At 39.0% G+C, this 22,789-nt stretch overlaps 1 protein-coding gene across 3 annotated transcripts; it reads left to right on the top strand.

The window, feature by feature from the left end:
* On the top strand, positions 4,105–18,585 carry LOC109225831 (putative RNA-binding protein Luc7-like 1). Of its 3 annotated transcripts, none has more exons than XM_019390611.1 (13): positions 4,105–4,409; positions 7,130–7,182; positions 7,947–8,115; positions 8,230–8,293; positions 11,754–11,833; positions 11,959–12,112; positions 12,833–12,894; positions 13,024–13,086; positions 14,890–14,948; positions 15,279–15,360; positions 15,604–15,657; positions 16,945–16,988; positions 17,102–17,144. In XM_019390611.1, exons 1-11 carry the CDS (start codon positions 4,263–4,265, stop codon positions 15,652–15,654), a joined length of 984 nt encoding a protein of 327 aa, XP_019246156.1. In that variant the 5' UTR covers positions 4,105–4,262; the 3' UTR covers positions 15,655–15,657; positions 16,945–16,988; positions 17,102–17,144. The 3 variants fall into 3 exon arrangements, with proteins under 3 accessions (XP_019246156.1, XP_019246157.1, XP_019246155.1); XM_019390610.1 differs by lacking the exon at positions 15,604–15,657 and adding an exon at positions 18,308–18,585 and having other exon boundaries at positions 4,109–4,409; positions 17,102–17,311; XM_019390612.1 differs by lacking the exons at positions 16,945–16,988; positions 17,102–17,144 and having other exon boundaries at positions 15,604–15,658.

Raw genomic sequence — 22,789 nt, 5'->3', positions numbered from 1 at the left:
GGCTTGTCTAACCTTGTGTGGGGGACCTCTTCCCCTTAGGACATGATATTTGATATCTGAAAGCCTCGTACGTGAGGTGACGAGCGCGTACTTGAGCTAATTGTTGAAAATCCGTTTTTACTTGAAGTATTTAAATTGAGTTTTCTTGCTTACCTACTTATTTGAATTGTAAGTTTATCCTATGCTAGTTTAGTTGAGCATGTTTAGTTGACCTACTTGCTTAAGTGCTTAAACTGTCTTGTTTGTGCTACGTGGAATATGTTAGGCTAGGATTTCTATTACTTGTTCTGAGTTTAGCATTTATCCTGATGTTTGGGCTGTTATTGTGTGTTTTAAATTGGGACTACGGGACGGCATCTTGGGAGATCCCCCTGTACTTGTTATGTTCTGGATTGAGGTGCGGGATACCAGGAGAACCCCGGCACATGTAAATGTAAGATTCGAGGATACCAAGAGATCCCTCGTATAAATGATGAGGATACCAAGAGATCCTCGGGATACCAGGAGATCCCTAGTGCATATGATGAGGATACTAAGAGATCCTCGGGATACCAAGAGATAACCAGCTATTACTTCCTGTTGTGAGCAATATTCCTTATATCGTTTTGTTTCTGCTTCCTATTGCTGTTTTCCTTATTTATCCTGTTTAGATTCTCGCTGTAGACTTTATCTATACTGTTTTCCTTATTTCATCATTTATTATGTTTATCTCAGTAGGGCCCTGACCTTCCTTGTCACTACCCAACCGAGGTTAGGCTTGGCACTTACTGAGTACCGCTGTGGTGTACTCATGCCCTTCCTGCGCATGTTTTTTCACGTGCAGATCATCCAGGTACCTCTACTCAGGCGCACTATCCTTGAGGCGAGGAGATACACGGAGCCTTCGAGGTATATCTGCAGCGTTCGCAGACCGAATAGTCTTCTTCTTATTCTAGTTATAGTGCTTTTTTTATTCCTATCATACTTTGATGTAGACATTCTGGAGGCTAGAGTACTTATGGTAATTCTATAAGCCTGTGTTTCTCGTGAGTTTTCGGGTTTTGGGATTGAGTTGTAGACTTCCGCATATCTTTAGAGTTGTATAGGCCGGGTGGCCTTATTTTCAGTTGATATTTTTTCCATATGTTCAGTTTAATTAACGATTCCGCAAGTTAAATTGTTATTCCCGCACTTTTAGGCTTACCTAGTTGTAGGAACTAGGTGCCATCACGACATGTTCATGGAGGGTGAACTGGGGTCGTGACACAAACACTGAGATTGCTACTTCCGTCCGTTCTTTTAAACCTCTAAAAGCCCCAGGCTCGAATGGCCTCCACCCTATATTCTTCCAAAAATTTTGGCATGAAACAAATCATGCAGTAATTCACACTTGTCAACATGCGTTCTCTACTTCCTCTATTCCACTGAAAATTAATAAAACTAACATTACTCTTATTCCAAAATAAATCATCCTGAGTCTATTACTCAATATAGATCAATTGGGCTTTGCAACACGATTTATAAAATTATTACTAAGATTATGGTCAATAGAATTCGCCCACTGATGCCTAAACTAATAAACCCAACTCAAATCAGCTTCAAGGTCGTAGGGCTGCTGATAATGCCATTCTCGTTCAAGAATTAGTACACTTATTTAGGAGATAAAAGGGTAAAATAGGCAACATAATGCTTAAAGTTGACCTAGAAAAAGCTTTTGACCGCTTGGAATTGTCCTTCATCCGCTTCTCACTTCAGCAACTACACTTTCCACAAATACTAATCAATCTCATAATGTCATGTATCACTACTTCTTCCATTTCAATACTTATTAATGGTACACACACCCCTTTTGTTCCAACCTTCCCGTGGTATTAGACAAGGAGACCCTCTATCTCCTTATCTATTCATCATCTGTATGGAATCCTTGTCCCGTATAGTCGAACACAATGTTGATATTTGCCGTTGGACACCCATACAATTAAATAGAAATGCCCAACCTCTCTCGCATCTCATGGTTGTTGACGATCCCGTGTTGTTAGCCAAGGCAACAATGTCCAATACTAAAACCATTATTGAAATTTTTAACGTGTTAAGTGCAAAATCAGGGCAGCGCATCAATTTTCAACAATCTAAATTACTTTTCTCTGCAAATGTAGACACCAACCTTAGTCAATCCCTATCAACATCCCTCAATATCCCAATTGCCACAAATTTTGGAAAATACTTGGGTCTCCCAATCACAATACATCATCCTAAAACATCTGATTATCAATACATTATTGACCGAGTCACCTCCAAATTATCCGAATGGAGATCCAAATTCCTTACCCTTGCGGGGCGAAGCACTCTTGTTAAGTCAGTTTTAAATTCAGTCCCAATTTACCCAATGCAAACTAACTTACTACCACATACAATCATAACACAACTAGAACGCATTCAACGTAACTTCTTATGGGGTTCCTCGGCACAGAAGCGTAAAATTCACTTAATTAATTGGGATACAGTTACTTCTCCTAAATCTAAGGGGGTGTGGGGGTGGTTAGGCATCCAAAAATTAGCCCCAAAAAACAAGGCTATGATCACCAGTCTTCTATGGCGTTACTCCCATTCCACTAACTTCATATGGCCTAACATACTTTCCGCTAAATATAACCATCAAAATACTAATACTAATAATTATTAGTACATATTGCACACACATTCTAATGCCTCCTACATATGGAAAAGCATGATCAAAGTAGCCAAATATTGTAGATCAGGCACAGGCTGGAATGTAGCTCATGGTACTAGAATAAGCCTTCGACGAGATTGTTGGATTGCAAACAATCTTTCTTTACGCCAACTCATCCAAGGTCCACTTCCTATAAATGAACTAAATCAATCGATAACTTCAATTACAACCAATACTTCGTGGGACATTTCCACCATATCCTTCATACTACCCCCACAAATTCAATCCCTAATTAATAACAACGTTATTGACCAATCTCCCCAAGCAAAAAGACACTCCTTATTGGTATCATACCTCAGATGGTATGTTCTCCACATCCTCTGCTTACACACACATCTTGAAGATTGACAATAACTACACTACTGACTTTGCTTATACCTGGATTTGGAATACAACTGCACTACCAAAAATAAAATATTTCTTGTGGTTACTAACTCACAGGAAATTACCTACATCATCGCTCCTTCATCATAGACAAGTCACTAATAACTCCACTTGTCCAGTATGCCATAACACCTGGGAAGACATACCTCACATTTTTCTCTCTTGTACACCAGCAGCCACTTTGTGGCAACACCTAAAAATAAATCCTCCATCATCAAATTACATTGAATGGTTACACAAAATGTGCACCGCCCATAATCCAATTTCACTAAATGCCAATACTGTTGTACCTTCATTCATACTCACTCCAATCATTTTATGGCATATTGGCAAACCGTAATGACAATATTTTTGCTAATACTAAACATCTAATGACCCTATCACCTATCACTACACTAGCAACGTAAACTACTTATTTAACAAACATTTCTGGGAGAAAACAGCGCCTCGTTAAGGAATAAATCACATGGCACAAACCACGTGAGTATCACTACAAACTAAATATTGACGGGGCCTATGACCCGACTTCACATTGTGGTGGAGCAGGGGAAGTCTTTTGTGATTCCTCAAGACAGTGGATCTATGGATTTGTAAAACACATACCAAATACAAATGCACTACATGCAGAACTTTTAGCTCTTCACCAAGGGCTATTCTTTGCCATTAGTCGCCGTATTCACCCTCTAATGGTTGAAACCCACTCTCAGGTATTACTTCAAATTCTACAAACTGGTAGTCCAAAGTTCTCACAAATTGTTTCCAACTGCAGGTCGGTGCTCCATGAACTGAAAGTCCACCATCTCGGGCACATCTATCGAGAGGGCAATGGAGTGGCAGATGCCTTAGCAAAATTTGAAAAACTGACATTGGGTTCAATTACACAAAATATATGCTTTTTGAAGACCCTACTCCTTCTATTTTCATGCAATTAGATTTTAATGTAATTGGCACCAGCACTAGTCGTTGCTTAACTTTTATTAATGCAATTCTCCATTTCAGCGAAAAAAAGAAAAAAACTTTGGCTGCCGTAAAATGAAAAAAGAAAAAAAGAAAAGAAAAAGAGAAAGACAAAGATGAAGAAGCAACCCAATTAGCCCAAACCCTATTAACCAGCACAGTGACTGAAAGACAAGCAGAGAAAGCTTTCATCAGGAACAAACCAGCAAAGATGGACGCAATAAGGAAGCAGCTGGACGTGTTAATGGGAGCGAATCGCAACGGCGACGTCCGTGAGGTCGATCGGAAGTACTACGACCGTGAAGTTTGCCGTCTCTTCCTCGCTGGCCTCTGTCCTCACGAGCTTTTCCAACTCACTGTGCGTAATTGAACACATACACACGCACACGCACACGCACACGCACACGCACACGCACAAGCACAAGCACACACTCTCTCTCTTGCATGTTTCTGTGATTGTATTTTGGAGCTCTAGATTCAGATATGTTAATTTACGCGTGGATGGAGGTTTTGTTTTGTTTCCTTTTTGTTGCTGAAAAAGCTGGAATTATTGTTGAAATAGTAGTTTATTGGCTCTGCTATTACTCTTTGTACTGGAACTGTTGAATGAAAATCGTAGGAAGCTTTGCTGTGAAAAATTATCTCTAAGCGTGAGTATATCTGGGGAGGGGGGGGGGGGGTTACAAGAATAGACTAAGCATTAATTAATCTTTTGGCTGCAAATGTAGTTGTTCCTGAAGGAGCTTTGTTGAACCTTCTTCTATTTTTCTTTTTGATTCCTCTTGCTTTATAATTGTTGAAGTAAATCATTGAAGCTACCTAAAGTATGCATATCAAGCCCTAGATTACAGTTACACTGTAACTGAGTGTGTAGAATTTTAGGGCTGTACTGAGTCTCCTTTGCACAAAGACATATCAAGCCCTATGCGTGATACTTGTTAGTGCTTTACAATCTGAAGACTCAGACATTAGGTTCCCTGTTTCTTTGGGAACATCTTTCGAGTATTGGCATTTCCCTTTTTGGTATTGATATTTTCTTTTACTTCCATATTTTTTCATTTTATGTGATGATATTACCGGGCTCGAGGTTTAACATTTTAATTTGGCTAATATAATATTTGTGATGATTAACAATATTAAAGTATTGGTTAAAAGAATAGATTATATCACATCAAAGTTAAAGTGTTTAAGTGTGTAATATAAAGAATGTAACTTCTTGAGAAGTGTGAAAGTTGTATTGACTAGAATGGTGTAAAACAGTTTCGAGTGCCCCAAAAATAGGAGTGTTGCATGATTAAAGTGACGGAGTACCTTTTCTGGTTTTTGAATCTTAAATTCTTTTGAAATGGTTTTTAAAATTACTCTTGTTGACTACTATGAGCATGCCCCGTTTTAAACATTGTGAATGAGTTACATGTAGCTCGTATTCGCCATGTCTATCTAATGTGGTTAAAGGCTTGTTTGAGGCGCGCTTAAATCCTAAAACTAGGTGAATCTAAGGGTGGGTCTTCACCTAGTTTGGTTGAGGCTTTAGGGAAGTATCGGTGTGATAAGATAAGCATCTCATCGCAATGGGTCCTATCTTGAATTGAGAGGCACTAAATGGAAAAAAGACATTTTAATTGTTAATGAGACATTATCAATAAATTTATTACTTATAAAAAAGAATAAAAAATCTAAGATAAGAAAACATTCACTTAACGACCTATTAAAAACAGTCACTCAACTGTGTTTTAAGAATGGTAAGGTTTAAAACAGTCACTTAACTTGTATTTAGAAACTTGAAACCTATGTTACTCGGTCTTTTCAAAAATGTTGTTGGGTACGTGTCGGATCCTCCAAATTTAGTGCATTTTGGAGGATCCGACACGGGTGCGACAACACTTTTGGATAGTGCGAGCAACATAGCTTGAAACTACATCTTGTGCATCTAATTCAAAATTTTAACTAGGTTTTTGAAGTTAACTTACATGTCCTTTTTTTGTATCATCAAGAAATCTCCGAGGGCTATGTTCAAAACTTGTTGGATAATGTCCCCGCTCCTCTGCCCTTTTCCATTTAAATACCAAGCTTTTATCTGTGCCAGGGCTCGAACTCGTGAAGTGCACCTACCTCTCACATCACGGACTGCGCTGTTGCCACTAGACCAAAGCCCTGGGGGCAATTTAAATGTCTTTTTACTTCATATACATATCACTAAAGTGTAGTTTTTGTTTTTACTTTGACGATATAATTGTTTTTTTCTATTGCATTCATATGCAGTATTTGGTGTCTTCATTGCACCTTTATTTATTAAAACTCGTGTGTTAATTCCGCATTGCACTTAAAGCCTCAACAAGATTTTGAGCACTTTTCTATGCTTTTGGGCTTACTCTTAGGTTTTAAGGGCTTTGTTTGAATCTCCTCACATGCTATACTAGTACTAAAGCTTATCTAGCTACCATTTAAAAAAACTTGCACATCCTTTTTCCTACATTGCATTCGCTTTGTGTCTAAAGGAACATAAGCTAAACACTTACGAGTAATAAGAGGTCAGTCATAGCATAGTGAAATCTAATGAATAATCAGTAATCCATTAGTGCTGATGTTTTCTCTCTCTAAAGCATAGAACTTTCTTTTCAACTTGAACTTTGTATTTAATACTTCTATTGACAATACCTTCTTCCAAGTAAAATCATTCATTACTGAAGAGGTGATGATTATAATCTTAGTTAAAAAATATACAACAATTTGGGGTGGGGGTGGGGAGTTTGGGGGGGGGGGTTTCAATTTTGTGCCTTGATCTAGACCTGCTTCTGCTTTCTGTATTTTGCAATTGATTGTAGCATTTTGTCTTTTCTTTCTTTTATGATGTAGTATCGAGAAGGTGTTTTCTAAAAAGTACAAAAAAGTATTACAAAGACTTTATTGCAACATTTTCTTCATCGAGTCTACTAACTCAAAAGATGCTCAATATCTTCTGATCTATATTCCTTGCACCAGATATATAAGCTATGTATGCATTTGTTTAACAAAGTATAGATATTGCATCTTTGCCTCTGCAATTGATTGTAACATTTCTTATATGGATCTGTGCAGAAAATGGACATGGGGCCATGCCCTAAGCTGCATTCGTTGCAGCTGAGGAAAGAGTATCCTTTTTCTGTTATGTTTATGCTATGATTTGCCAAATATTTCATTTGATTTCGAGGTGTGATTAACTGATTATGTATTCATATATGCTGGTAGGCTAGCTTGTCAGAATCTTTTTAACTATCTAATGTTGTTTCTTCATGTTTTTTCTGTCTTTTTTGTCCTTTTATGTTTCCTTCTAGTTTATGGTAAAGCAAAGGTTGATGCTCCCCTCACCCCTCTTCCCAAAAAAAGAAGAGAAAAAGAAAGAAAGAAGAGATAAAAGAAAATAATGGAATTTTTCATCTATCCTGCAGAGCTTCATTGATTGTATTAGCAGTAAAGGAAAACTGTGAGGTATTAATAAGTGGTCTGCTTACGCACTTGAGAGGGTCAGTTATTGGGTTGGCTAAGTAAACCCCCCCATCCCTCTTGATATTGAGAATATTAATTGTCCAAGGTGCTCACATTCAAACATCCTTCTCCTTTCTGTCTTAAGAGTATTCCCAAGTAAAAAGAAATGTAGTGCTTTTGTTTCTCTTGGTATCTAGAATAGTAGCCGTCCAAGGTGCTAACTTGTCATTTTTAATTGAAGTGTCAACATTATACCTTGCTTTTGCGACCCCCAATTGCTTAGGGGTCGCACTCTGTCCCGCTTGGTGGACGAAATCTTCTCTCCTTTTAGAATTCTTTCTCCCACACACCTTTTTTGCCCTCTTTCACCGAGGAGGAAAGAATACCTTTAATATTCTAGCGCCTTTTGTCTTGCCTTAACTCTGTTCAGCTATGAGGAAGCAAAAGCAAAAGGTCAAGATAACTATGATAGAGACTTGGAGGATGTAATAGATAGGCTGATTATTGAATGTGATCGAAAAATAACTAGAGCCCTTAAACGACTAGATGAGGAGGATGCAAAAGCTGCAATTGCCATATCAGTATCTGAAGTTACTCAGGTAATGGTAGAATGTTGGGCTCTGACATTAAGTAACTTCCTTTTATTGGTCTTTGGTACTTACTTTCCCTCTTTTGCTTTTAGTCAGTCACAATTACACTTGCTTAAATGGCAGGCACCTGAGATCGTTGAGCTGTCAAAGCAAATTAAAGAGAAGTTGAAAGAAGCTAATCGCTTTGGTAAGCCCTTTAAGGCCTCATTTCTTTTTTTAAAGATTAAGACGTCTGAATCTGAATGCCCATCTGGATATTAAGATGTGTATTAAGATTAAAACGTGTGAATTTGAATATACATCTGAATATTAAGATGTGTATTAATATCCGAATATTAAATGATTAAGACTGTAATCTAAATGTTTAAAATTTATTCTTATTTCAAAATTAAAAAATAGAAAATTTTAAAAAAATACTACTCCCTCTATTTCAATTTAAATGACATACTTTCCTTATTAGTCTGTTCCAAAAAGAATGACGCATTTCTATATTTGGAAACAATTTAACTTTAACGTTTTCATTTTACCCACTTTACCCTTAATGAGAAGCTTTTATAGCCATACAAATGTCATGACCCTACTAAACTTTTGCCCTTAGGACCAAATATATCAAAAGTCTTTTTTTTCCTTAAACTTTGTGTTTGCAATGAATTTTCAACATACGAAAAATATACTGCAATCACAAAAGAATAAAGTGATTTTATTGATAAACATTGCGGGTTACAACTCTGTTTATCCCTTGATTCTTCCTCCGAATTGTTCTCCGTGATTCGAGGGTGTAGGATGATACGGACCTCTCTCGATTATTTGATCTCCATGAAAGTCGATCATTGTATGTATATTCTTCCTGAAGTATTTGATTATCAAGAAGAACATCTATTGATCACGGCATTATTTTATGCCTTAGATCCCTTTGAAAATTTATGGGATTTTTTGAGACGCCTCGTCAAGGGAATATGTATCCCTTTATATAGGTGTGTGTTAGGGTTTAGGGTAGAGTAACCTCCAAGAAACTCTGATAGACTCCTGGGATTTCAAGAGTCTTGTCATATCTTGAATTTAGGATTTAGCCTGATCCTTTAAAATTTCGATGTCTACACTTTGTACCAAGTCAAACTATATCATCTAAATTGAAACGGAGGGAGTAGTTAATTTAATGTTCTGTTAATATATTTTAAAAAAATAATAATATGGTAGTTGGTGGTGATGATGGCTGACTGTGGCACTTATGGATGCCGACTGGAGGTGGTGGTTGGTGGTAGTTTTGATTGATGGTGGTGGTTCTAGGTAGTAACTAGTCATGATTTGTAGTGGTAGTTATGGTTGAGGAAGGTGGTGGTGGTTGGTGGTGGTAGTTTATAATGGTAAACAATGGTGGCTATGGTTGATGATGGCGGTTGGGTGGTTGATAGTGGTAGTTGAGGTGGTTGGTTGTGGTTGAGGATAATGGTGGTGGCATTAGTTGATAATGATTGGGGGGAGGGGGTTAGGCGGCGGTAGTCGATAATGGTTGGGTTGGAGCTGATGGTAGTTGATAATGCAGTGGCGGCTATGGTTGAGGATGGTGGTGGTAAGTGGTGGTGTTTGATTTTGGGGGTAGTCGGTGGTGGTGGTTGAGTGTGGTGCATGGTGGTAGCTGATAATGGTGGGCGGTGGCGGCGCTTGGTAGTGAATGTGGATAATAGCATCTTAATGAAATTAAGTCTCTGTTATAAATCTTAATCAACGACCTATTTAGACCCATTAAGTGGCTGGGAAATAAAAAAAACAAACACACTTAATGATTAAGATCTGAATAATTAAGATCCAGATTTAAAAAACAAACGTACTTAATATCCGAGATATGAATGAAGATTCCGACCTCCATTAAGTACAAACAAATGAGGCCTTTTGTTAGTCCCTGGTGCAAGGACATTCATCAAGCAAATCAGCATGGGCATGTTCTCTTGATGTGTCATGTTACCAGTTTATGATTAAATCTCACGTGTTGTAAGTCATGATATATATGAAATATTATGAATTGGCTTGCCCAATCTATTTACTCTGTGCACACACGAAACTCTTTAAGGGAATATTGTAGACTTGAGAGCCAATGCTGATATTATAAGATGCCTCAACTTTGCCTCAAAGTATCAGCTCTATGAAGGTCAGGTTTCATGGTAACATCTAGTCCTCTGTGGTCGCTGATAAAGGGTGGCAAATGGGCAGTTTGGGTTGAGTTTGGGCGGGTCAAAATGGGTTGAAGCAAGAAATGGGTCATTGCCCAACCCTGCCCAAAGCTTACTTGCGTTAAGATGAGTTAGGTCAAAATGGGCTAAAAAATAGGTTGTAGCCCAACCCACCCAACTTTTGTATATTCTTTCAAAGACACTAAACATTATTCAAATTACTTAAATTGACTAAAATAATACACTTTATAAGATCCATAATTACATTAATATCGCTACCGTCCTATTTGATTTGCTGTTTTTTTTTTCCTGTTCCTTTAAACTTGTCTCTGGCAACAACGGAAAAAAAATTGTTTCTTCTAATTCGTTTGAAATAATGAATATTTACATGTGGTAAGTATAGTCTTTGGTTCACGGTTATGCCTTTGACATTTTATTTTCGATAAATTGGTCAATTTGAAAGTTAACTGTTAAAATAAAGGTATATGTATATTCATATTCAAGCAATCATAATATGGGGCATTTACATTAGAAGATTGGAATATAAGAATAAAATTGAACCAAAAATGCTACCCAAGATCACCTTGTATCCTTATTATAGAAGTTATTTATTCTTCTCAATAGGCACTAATACATTTATTTTGTAAAATAAATACAAAAGCATATACTTGGACAATAATATAATCAACAGGTTGACTAGGTAGTTACTGGTTCAAGTAATTTAAAAAGAAGAAAATAGGGTCAGTTTAAAAAAGGTTGACTAGGTAGACCTGGGATTTGTTCATTGAAGAAGGAAGAAGAAGAAAGTTGAAGTGACAAAGTTGAAATCTGATATGGACTTTTGCTATTCATGGGTCAGTTTGGGCTAAAATGATGGGCTGCTTTGGGCTAATTAAAACCTGGGCGGGTCAAATGGGTTTGGGCTACTTCTGCCACCCCTATAGCTAACTAGGAAAATGCATGTTTCATTGGATCTTGTCTCGTGTTAACTTAGTAAACACGTGTTCTTACTGATGAAGTAACTATCTGGAAATTGTAGGAAATATATAGGTTTGATCTAGGATGTAGCTTTATTAGGCCTTTACAGAAAATGGATATAGATTCATTAGAAACTTAGAACTGAAAAGAAGAGGAGCAGGAGGTGTAAAAATTACAGAGATTGGAAAAGCAATGTGATGCATGTGAAATAGGATATCTTATAATAGGAGGCTAGTAGGGTTAGTTATGATGTAAATAGGTTACTGAGGCGGAGTTCCTTGCTCTGAAGGGCGAATGTACACTTTGATGTAAATGGTTTGCATCTCTAGGATGCTGGTTCTAAAAAAGTAACTCATCAAAAAGGCAGTGATAAATTTGATTGTAACATAGGTATCAGATGAATAAAATAAGCGCTACTTTGTTTTATGAACTTCTCTACATGAAAGAGAAAGGTGCTGCCTTCTAGTTAGATAAGTTTTTAAATGATCTATTTCCTTGCAGATTTTGAAGGCAAGGCAGATATGAAGATTCGAGCTTTGGAAGAGGTCGAGGAACTTAGAGCAAAGAGGGCAGACAAACAGGTGCCGAGGGGAATTCAAGACATTCAATTTCCTTTTCCAATAAGTCAATTCAAACAATAATTCATTACATGTTTAAACTTCCTCGGCTAAAAATTTATATCACGATACTGTTCCCTTTGCTTCAGTCAATTCTTCTTTTGGAGGCTTTTAACAAAGACCGAGCATCTTTACCTCAGCCCCTTCAGAATGCTCCACAATTAGCACCCTTGCCTGCTGCTACTCCAGATCCTCGCATACAAGAAATTATAAATGAGAAACTGAAGAAAGCAGAAGATCTCGGTATGTACCAATTTAATATCTATATAACCATGAAGTTCTTTGTCTATGACCTACTTATTTTGCACCAAGTCTTCGTATTTCTTTATTAATACACTTTCTCAGGCTGACTATGTTTGGATCTTGTGAAATCCTGTTGATTTTGGTTCATGTCCATGAGTGTTTCAATGGCAATTTGAGAAGTAAAGTAACTACAGGAACAAGAGTGACTAGTTTGGCTTTAGAAGCATCTTAGTGACTACTTTTGAATGGAAATTGATTCAGTGAGTAAAGTAGAGGATAGGCATGGACAAATTTTATTCCCAGTCAGTTATTTGTTCTGATACCTTGACATTCTACAGCATTTCTTCATTGTGGAACCAAATGAGATGGTGATGTGCACAGGTCAATTTTGAAGCAGAACAGGGATCCTCTGATCTCCATTTTCTGATGGAAAAGCATTTATAGGGAAAAAGGGAAAAACAGAAATGATCGACTGATATCTAAAGAAATGTGTTAACAGATATTGACTAAAGACAAAATTATCAGAAGAAAAATTGACTTAGAAGAAGATTAAGCCCAATGTGGAAGAATTTTGCTTTTGTAAACCTCAGATGATATCTACTGTTGGTACTTTATCTGAGCAAAATGCTGCATAGCTTTTGCTCATATTTTTAATTACTTTCTGGTAACTTTTTTCTGATCAATTACTTTATTTTGATATTTTGCCCTCATTGTATTTAGGTGAGCAAGGGATGGTTGATGAAGCTCAAAAAGCATTAGAAGAGGCTGAAGCGCTTAAGAAGGTTCCGGGCAATTTTGTTCTCGTGTTGTGCTTGTTTATGAACTTTTGATGCTTTAGTTTGCCTCTCTTCCCTTTCTCTATTTATGAGTTTCTAGTCAGTGCTATGTTCCTAACTATCTTCTTTATTCAGCTGCCTGCGAGACAAGATCCTGTTCAGGATTCCTTAAAGTACACTGCAGCCGATGTGCGGATCGTATGTCAATTTTCTCCATCTCTTTTAGGCGGTATTATTGTGTATGAATTATATCTTTGTTGCAAACCAGAAATAAATAAATAAATGTGTTCTATCTCGAGCTGTTTAAGCTTTTAAGTTAGGTGGTACACACTTCATCGCAGTATTAGAGCAGAGATTTTGTGTTCAAGTCTCACTACCCACCTATTGAATTGTCCAGGAAAAAAAAGGAAGAATGAGGCAGCATGTGACACAGCATGCTGTAGACCTAAAGTACATGAATAAAATTGTTCTAAAAGCTTCATATTGTCTTTTCGTCTTCTTGAGCCGAGGGTCTTTCGGAAACAGCCTCTCTACCCCATCGGGGTAGAGGTAAGGTCTGCGTACACTACCCTCCCCAGACCTCACTTGTGGTACTACACCGGGTCGTTGTTGTTGTTGTTTGTTGTATTAGGTTAAGCTTTTAGATGCAATGGTCAGAACACTTTAACAATCTATCTAATGTATTTTTGTTAATTCTGAATCTTCCCTGGGTGTTTATCATAAAAATCGTAATTTCAGTTTGAGAATCTATTTTACCAATTCATGAAGAACGCCCTCAATGAGACTGTGTGGAATCCTTATAAAAGAAAAATAGAGACTATTCTATGGATGGAATGGTTGGGGAATGGGGTGTTGAATCTTACCTTTTGAATTTTAAAACAGTTTGCAGTGGTTACATTCTCTTTTTAGGAAAGCTAAGAGCTTGGTTGGATTTTGTAGCATCATTCTGTTTCATTTTCCAAGAAATTTCTGTGGAGGAAGAGTTCTGCATTTTATTTGGCTTGCTTTTTTGCTTTTTCTCAGAGGACTTGTTCGGTTAGCTAGGGAATTTGAATTGAGGAAAAATCGAATAGGATCCAATTGACCAGTAAAAGTGCTAAGTTTCAGCTCAAATAGAAAGGAGAAATTAGAACAGAGTGAATTAAGAGCCTTATGGGAGCTTAGATATGTATGTTTTATGAGGGATGCACTTCGCAGACACATACACACACACCCCCTCTCTCTCTCTCTCTCTCTCTCTCTCTCTCTCTCTCTCTCACTCACACACACACACACACACTCAAGAGAGAGGGAAAGGGGGAGGGAGAGATGAGTCAAAACAGTTTTTGAAGAGTAAATTTAGACTTTGTGCTCCAACACACTGCTCCAAAGAAGACTATGGGAGCTTAGATATGTGTGTTTTATGAGGGACGCACTTCGCAGACACACACACACACACACACACACTCTCTCTCTCTCTCTCTCTCTCTCTCTCTCTGTCTCTCCCTCTCTCACACAAACACACGTACACACACTCAAGAGAGAGGGAGAGGGAGAGGGAGAGGGAGAGAGATGAGTCGAAACAATTTCTGAAGTGTAAATTTAGACTTTGTGCTCCAACACACTGCCCAAAGAAGACTTTTTAGTTTTTACAGCTTCTCCCTAATTGGGCCACAGGTGCAGAATAATGTTGTGTTTTGTTTGAACTGGTAACTTTTTGAAAACAACAGAATTTGTCCATCCTCCCACATGGGCTAGTTTGTGCACTGTGTTTCCGTAATTTTCACTGGAAACAATAAAAGCCAGGTTTCTTTTGGGCCTGAGACGATAAATAAAATGAATGAATCATTGATTTTCTCTTGAATTACTAAAACATTGCCTTGAATTGGGACGTATACAGTATGCTGAGTATTAGCAAAATGTGCTTGCTTTCATGATGTTTGTGCATATGTTCCTTTTAACTTGAGAAAATGAAGTCCTTGTATGGAGTTACCAATCCTGATATGTTGATTACTTTTGCAGACTGATCAGAAGCTTCGCGTATGTGACATTTGTGGTGCATTCTTAAGTGTTTATGACAGGTGAATGTTCTTTTTTCTATTTTCTTCTTTCTGGAAGATCTACCTAGTAGCTTTTTAGGAAAGACGGAGGGCTACTTTGGAGTTTTGAGTACTTCAGTATTTAACATGGCGATTGTACCTCCTTGTCACCAGCAGGGTTTGGGCCCAGTTTTACGAGGATAAACTTTTGCTGCTAAATAATGTGCGTCTTTTTCTGTATTAATTTTATCAATCATGCTATCCTTAGCTAGAAAGTTGTGGGGCAACTGTTATTGTTACAATCTTGTGTTAAAAGCAATTGGATTCAGAGCCAAGAATTACCAGTTGTGCTTGCTTTGCTTTTCTCCTCAGTGATAGACGCTTAGCTGATCACTTTGGAGGAAAACTTCATTTGGGTTATATACAAATCCGTGAAAAGTTGGCTGAACTTCAGGTAAGATAAAACTATTTACTTTCCATTAATCCTTATCTTGCTCTTGTTTTGTGAGAAGGCAGCTATATGATTTATAATATTTATTAAGGGTATTGTGTTCTTGTATATATCTGTTTGGAGAAAATATCTGTTTGTAGAAAATGGTGCTTGACTGCGTGATGTGATGTGTTTGATCTATTAAGAATTTCGGATGAGCATTTTTAGCAAGTAGCTAAACTGGGTAATCTGAACATTTTGATTCAGGTGCTGGTATATTGTTTCACTTTCTTCTATAGAGATTCTCAGTGTATATGATCTGTGAGTTTTCTATCCTCGGAGAAGAGTGTATCTTGACTTCTTAGTTATCTTGTTGTACTCTTTGATTTGAGATTAATGGTAACTAAAAGTAAGCTGCACAGCATTGTTATTGTTCCTGATGGAGTTTGAAAAGAGACATAACTTCTCTGTGAAATTCATTAGCAGCTACATTTGAACAGTTTTGGTACTCGTAATGGGGAAAGAATTTCAGGCGGAATAGATTTGTTGCATGAACTTGATTTTCCTGAGAGCAGAAGACAATTAATAAGTATACAATGGATATGCCTGTGCCCTAGGTGAAATATCAATTATTTAATGCATGTTTTAAAACATATATTAATGATTTGTGTTCCTGCCACTTTCTGATGGATAGCAGTAAAATCACTTAGTAGCTCAATCACTCTGTGCATACCTGCAGTAATCACTTAGTCGCTTAATGCATTGTTGCAAGTTGATCCTTGCTTTGATCTTTTCTTTTTTTTTTTTTTGCGTGTGTATAATTTATGAGTCATGTCAGAGCATGGTACAATTTATTTGCCAAAGAAACTCAGTGTATCCTGTATGATAACTGAAAATTGGGTTTCATCCTTTTTGTTGCTAGATAAGACTATCTCCTTTAATTTTGTATGGTCCAAAACATTTATGATATCTGTGAATTGATGTGGCTTCTGGAATAGGATGGTTAAAAGCTAAGGCTTTGGTAACAGGTTTAATTTAGTTTTTTTTTTTTAAATACGTTGACTAGTCAATAACTGAAGGAAATCATCGCATTTTATAGTTGCACGTAGGAGTGGCAAACGGGCGGTCGGGTCGGATATAGGTGGGTCGAAAACGGATATGTAAAAATGGATAAATTATCCGACCCAAACCATATTTAATACGGATAAAAAAAGGGTTAACCGGCGGATAATATGGATATCCATATTATCCATGACTTCCTGAATATGATCACTTTTGGGAGAATTCCTAGTCTCCCAAACTTGAGGACCTCTAATTTGAGGCTTTGCAAATGTAAAAGTCGAACCCATTAGTTATACATTGTCTAATGTTATTATGTTTCTTATCCATATTTGACCCGTTTTTAAAAAGTTCATTATCCAACTCATTTTTTAATGGATAATATGGGTGAATAACTGTTTTCTTTTAACCATTTTGCCACCACTAGTTGCACGTCTTTTGTTTGAATGCTTTCTTTTTGGTTGAATATATCCATTGTATTTTCACTGGCTGTAACGTGTGTGAAGTTGTGATATGCTTCAATCTTTTCTCTCAATGACAAATTGTCAGGAAGAAAGAAACCAAAAGCGAAAGGCCTGTGAAGAAGAGAGGAGGTAAAGTTAGATTACCTTTTCAATGTTGTATGCTTTTTTTGCACTTTTCCCCTCTCTATATATATATGTTCGGTTTTATTTGTTTAGTTCAAGTCTTTACTGTTACTATGTAGATCAAAAGAGAGTAGAAGCAGGGAGCGTGGCAGAGAATCAAGCAAGGATCGAGGTGATAGCCGTGAACGAGCGAGGGATCATGATCGTAAGAGCAGGGACCGTGACAGATACTATGACCGAGATTGCAGTTATGAACACGAGCGTGACAGAGATAGAGACCGCTCTCGCAGGAGATCACGATCACGGTCAAGGGATTATGATCGTCACAGGTTTTTATTTTTTGAACTGCTACATAAAATGCATTATGGTGTTCTATGTTTTTTTTTTTTTTTGAGTTGTAGCCAGGAGGTATCAATATACTGCATGCCAAGTAGCTTTGAATTCCAAAGAATTAACCAAAATAGCATCCCACCTAATCTCTTAAACTAAAAATAGCTGGCAGATGTATAATCTATGTATACCTGCTAGAATAAGCAAACATTGAATTTGGCCGGCTATATGTGTAACAACCCCTTTGAATTCCTGGTGGAAATGTTTGAGTGTCAAGAAAGGGAACTGCATACAACAACAACCACCAAGTAAAATCGCACAAGTGGAGTCTGGGAGGGTTCAGTGTACGCAGACCTTACCCCTACCCCGGAGGAGTAGAGAGGATGTTTCCGAAAGACCCTCGACTCAAGAAGACGAAAAGAGACAGTGGATCCGTAACAAAGGGAACTGCATACTATATGATTAAAATAGGATAAGCTAATCCCTCGAGGATGAACTATATTCTTTTATGATGCTCATTTTTTTTTTGTGGTATGGTGACTTGGGTCGGTGACTTCGGTGTGGTGACTTGGGTTGGTACTGCGCACTCCTTTAGTTGGACGGGTATGAATGACACAGATCTTTAACTTATCTTGAAGTGATGTTTGGTGAGGATGGGCTCCTTGGGGTAGCATACAAAACCTTCCATTTGGGAGGCACTGTTGTTTCTGGAGATGTTTTGTTTTAAGATTTTCGCACTGAATATCAAGCTACATTCAGTACTTTTTGAAGAAGAAATTATTACGTAGAGCAAGGGACGGGGAAGGAGGACAGTGAGAACCTTACCTTACCTATCATTTCACACCAGTTTCAGTAGACTATTGATCTACAAATACACTTTTAAGTATGTACTAGCAATACATGGTGATGAGGTCATTAATTCGTTCAAGCTATTGCATATAGCAATTGCAATTACATATTTCTAAATGGTTACTATTTTTGTCTGTTATCTTCAGGCGTTATGATCGCTACTAGGTGGAAGCTGCTGTTCCGGGGCTAATTTGTATCTTGTTGGTGGATGCTCACTAGCTAGCTGTTTTAGCATCTAATATGATGTCACTTCTTGGTCTCCCAATTTAGAAAGACATGTCAGATGTCACATATATAGCTAGCTTAATTTTGTGGTTGTGGACATTATATGTAGTGGTAGAAAGAAATTTGATGTTGATCTCTTAATGTTATCGTACATTTTATGCTGCTTTCATATTCTAGTAAAATGCAGGATTTTGCAGTTTGACTCTCCTACCCCACAGATTGTACGCTTTTCTGCAGGGAATTATACGCAATGAATTAGTCATTAAAAGACGAGACGTGTAGTGAGTGGAGATTAACTGCATGATTATGGGTTGCAAGCAATAGATGTTTGGAAATCTGATAAAGTTTAAAATAGATTTTAGAAATGAGTTCCTTTTTCTAAATCGATGGGGACTTCAAAAGGGTCCCAAGCTTAATTAAACTTGCAAGAGCCGTCAAACATTGCTACCGGTTGTCATGCAGTCAGTTATCTGTCAAGATTTTGAGAATCTTTGCAGTTTCCACCTTTAATGAATGCCTCCTTTTTTTTTAATAATCAAAGCTGAACATAGAGTCTTGCACATTCAATGTATGCCTCATTCTGGAAATTGTACTTTTTCTCTTCTTTTTTCCCCTTAAATCATAATAATAATGATAATCTAAATGCACAGCCATTGTATAAATCAGATATGTATTGCTGGGTGTCTCGATGGCTATACCATTTTCTATAAGATGGGAATTCCAAATAGCTGCTCTCTTTATTAGTTCCCACCAGTTTTCTATAGTCAGAAATTAGTTGCATCCTCCTGGCTCCTAGAAGAAGATGACAACTAACAATGGTAAAAGAACAGCTACCTTCAACAGATCATCCTGTCCACAACCTGATAAAACCCGAACCTTTTTTCTTGTCCTCGATCTCCTGCAGCAGAGGCTTGACGGCCTAATGAATTCGTGCTAAATAATTTGTAAAAAATAATTGATGAAAGAGTATACTGAAAAAGAAAACGACATATAAATAAGAGATAAACCTTCCAACTAGCTGAAAAGATTGTACGGAGCATTCACAATGCAGTATGTAAGTACTCTCCTCGGGCACGTAATTTAGGTCATCAATGGAGGAAATTATTGTCAATAGCTGAATGACGGAAATAACGTTAAGCTAATATAATTTGCTCCAAATATTAAGGCAGCAATGGTTCCAAGATCATTCTCAAACAAATTGTTTACCCTCAAATTCGGATAACAATTAAACATATATTGTGGTTTTAAGGATATGTGATTTCGTCCAATACCAATTGATAAGCAAGAAAATAAATGAATAAATTAGAGAATAAAATAAATCAAACCAGTATGCTAGCCAAGTCTCGACCTCGACTTGGGGTATTCTCGAGGTGGGATAATAAGAATAGTAAATGATAAAGCAACTCTGATGAACAATAAGTGAAATAACAGGAAAGTAATGGGTGTATATATTCTTGTTAATGAACAATAATGATGCCTACAAATGAATGGGATCCCTCTTTATATAATAGAGGAGTCCTAAATAAGGTACACTTCTAATTATAGTAGGAAACCATATTAACATCTGATTAACCGCCGTAGATTGATCCGTTCCGAGATTCACGCTACGATCCTCGACCAATCGTTGATGTCTCGCCTTTTCCGTTATCAAGCTATACCGATGTCACTCGAAGTCTGTCTCTTTCTGGCCGCAATCGGTGTTGATCTCGGTCCGGACTCGACGTCCTAGCTCTTTGACGCGACATTCCTATCTCGACCAAAGAATGAAATCGGGTAGCCCAGATTTCTACCGTATACAGATAGTCCCCTCGTTTCTTAGAGTAAAACGATAAGAAACGACTTGAGCCTCGATTTTCTGGAGACCCCGATAAGTGATGTCATCCCCGTGACGTAAGCGATTGAGGTGACCGAAGCGTCCCGTCGGTACAGTTCCCCAAATTATTAATGCTTGCCAGTGGACGGTCGACCACTAGCACCACCGAATCGTCGCCGTAAATCTATAAATACAGGCTCTTTGGTTGAATCAAAATTTTACTTTCACCTCCACCAAGTTTTCTAAGCCTCTTACTCTCTCCATCTCTTCTCTTTCACCACCCGTTAAGTCAACTTTGTTAGTACCAAAAATACTAAATTTCACCTCTTTCCGCTTCCTTCTACCTGAATCAATGGCAAAAACCTCCAAGACCGCCCCAAAAAGGAGAAAGCTTCTTCCTCTTCTTCCCGGCCGGCCGGTGACAAAACGTCGGTGGAACCACTCACTCACAAGTATGTTCCCGGCCCTTGTGTATTAAAATCCGACTTCAAAGTCGAGAACCCTCCATCGGTCCCTGGCCGATGTGAACACGTGTCGAGATACATCTGCTCGATAACAGCGGTCCATCTAGAGGTTGTGAAGAGAGACTGTAACTGGGGGCCGAGGTCGTGGTGCAAATCCTTGGTCCCGAAGAGAGTATTACCACCCACGTGGAGGGGTTTCTAAGTGTCTACACTTACCCCTTCACATTCGGTCCTCTCGACCCAGTTATCGTCGACTTTTGCAAGAGGTACCAGGTCACCCTCGGCCAGGTTCATCCCTCGTTCTGGCGTATAGTGATCATGCTCCGCTTATTTTCTAGCAAGGCCGAGGGGTTGGAGTTCACTCTCAGCCACCTCATGCGGTTACATCGACCTCGACTTTTTCGAGGGTTGATCAAGCTCCAACGCCGCGCAACGAAGACCTTGTTCGCGAGCGTCGATGAGGACAAGGACCGGGGTTGGATGAGCCTGTTCTTGCGGGTAAGGACCTTCCACCTCATCCCAGAGGAAAAACTACCATTCCCCGAGAAGTGGAACCCCGATCGTAAGTAACGTATTACCCATTAGTCTTCGTACTCCATTTTTTGCTTTATGTAATGCCTTCATCTGTTATGCAGTGGTTGCCTGGATGCCCGGAGCAATCCCGGACCTCGAAAGTTGGGTTCAGAAGCTGGCTTCGACTTCCACACATGCCGAGCGCTCGTGGTGCGATTTAGCGAGGGACCGATGGGAGTCCAAGAATCATGGTGAGCTTATCTTGTACGCTTTCGATGCTTTTTTCTCAAGCATTTCTTTTTATTTACACTTGAATCCCTTTTATGCAGGCCTCGGGGATGTTGCTGAAATGAGGCCGAACCCGCCTGGGGAAGAGGTGGCTCCCAAACCGGCTAAGGACAAAAAGAGAAGGGCCTCGCCTTCTGCTATCCCGAAGCCTAAGAAGAGTAAGGCTCACAAGCCGAAGGATGACTCCGCTGCTGCTGCCGTAGCCCAAAAACTATGAGATGAAGAAGATGAGGGGGAAGATGCTGGTAGCGAGCTGGTGGCTCGAAAGAAGGGAAGCACTGAAGCTTCAAAAGCAGCTGAGCCGGTGATGGTTGAGGAAGCTCATCTTCGGACCAAAGAGATCTTGGAAGATGGTCCGAGCAAAGTCCCCGAGTCATCGGGGGCCGAAGATATCTCCTGACGTGACGAACAACCGGCGAGTGTGCCCGAAGGGTCCGGTCCCGAGGCCCTTCAAAAGGGAGAGAGTGCCTCAAGTGACTTGCTTGGGGCAATCAATATTGACTATTCGCCGCCCGGCCCCACATTTTCTTAAGCCAATTTCGGGAGGCTCGGTATATGGAGACCCTCGATGTGGGAACGACCCACGAAGGGAAAGACATATTCCGAGGCTGCCTTGCGGGGGTTGACGATGTTTCCAACCTATATGCAACGATCATTTTTGACGAGGCTCAGTGACTCCTGAACCAGGTAAATTTCATCCCCCGTTATTACGTTTGCTTTTATTTCCTTCTATCTGATTTCTTTCCTTTCTCCATAGGCTGTGACGCTTCATCGGGAAGCGTTCACCAAATCCCAAGCCGAGTTGAACCGGTGTGAGACCGATTTCAAAAGGCTCATGGAGGAGAGAGACGCCCTCGAATGCCTCAATGTGCAGAAAGAAGAGGAGATCAAGGACCTCCGAGCTGAATTGGCAACAGCCCATAAGAGGCCGACCGACCTCATCGAGCAGGTAATGTAAATTTTCAGGAGCTTGACATATCAATTTGATATTGGTGACTAACACTTAGATCCTGCAGGTTCAGCAAAAGGCCGAGAAAATCGAGCAGCTCCACGAGGAGGCAGAGATGAAAGAGGCAGAGACTTTAGGGTGGAAGCATAACATGGACCGTCTTGCCTCGGAAAAAGATACCGCTCGGGCCCAACTATCCTCGGTTGAGCGTCAACTCCAAAGAATAAGAGACGAGAGCTCGGCTCGAGCCAAGAAAATTGAAGATCTCGAGACTCGGCTGGCTACTGAGCTTGCAAAGGCCGCATCTCTAGCCAAAAAAAAGCAAAGGCCGACACGGAGACGGTCGTGGCTGTCTACCGAGCCAACGCTGAAGCCG

This window comes from Nicotiana attenuata, chromosome 5, assembly GCF_001879085.1.
Source record: "Nicotiana attenuata strain UT chromosome 5, NIATTr2, whole genome shotgun sequence".
NCBI classification, from domain to species: Eukaryota; Viridiplantae; Streptophyta; class Magnoliopsida; order Solanales; family Solanaceae; genus Nicotiana; species Nicotiana attenuata.
The sequence above is the reverse complement of the archived record's forward strand: the minus strand, read 5'-3'. Positions and strand labels throughout refer to the sequence as shown.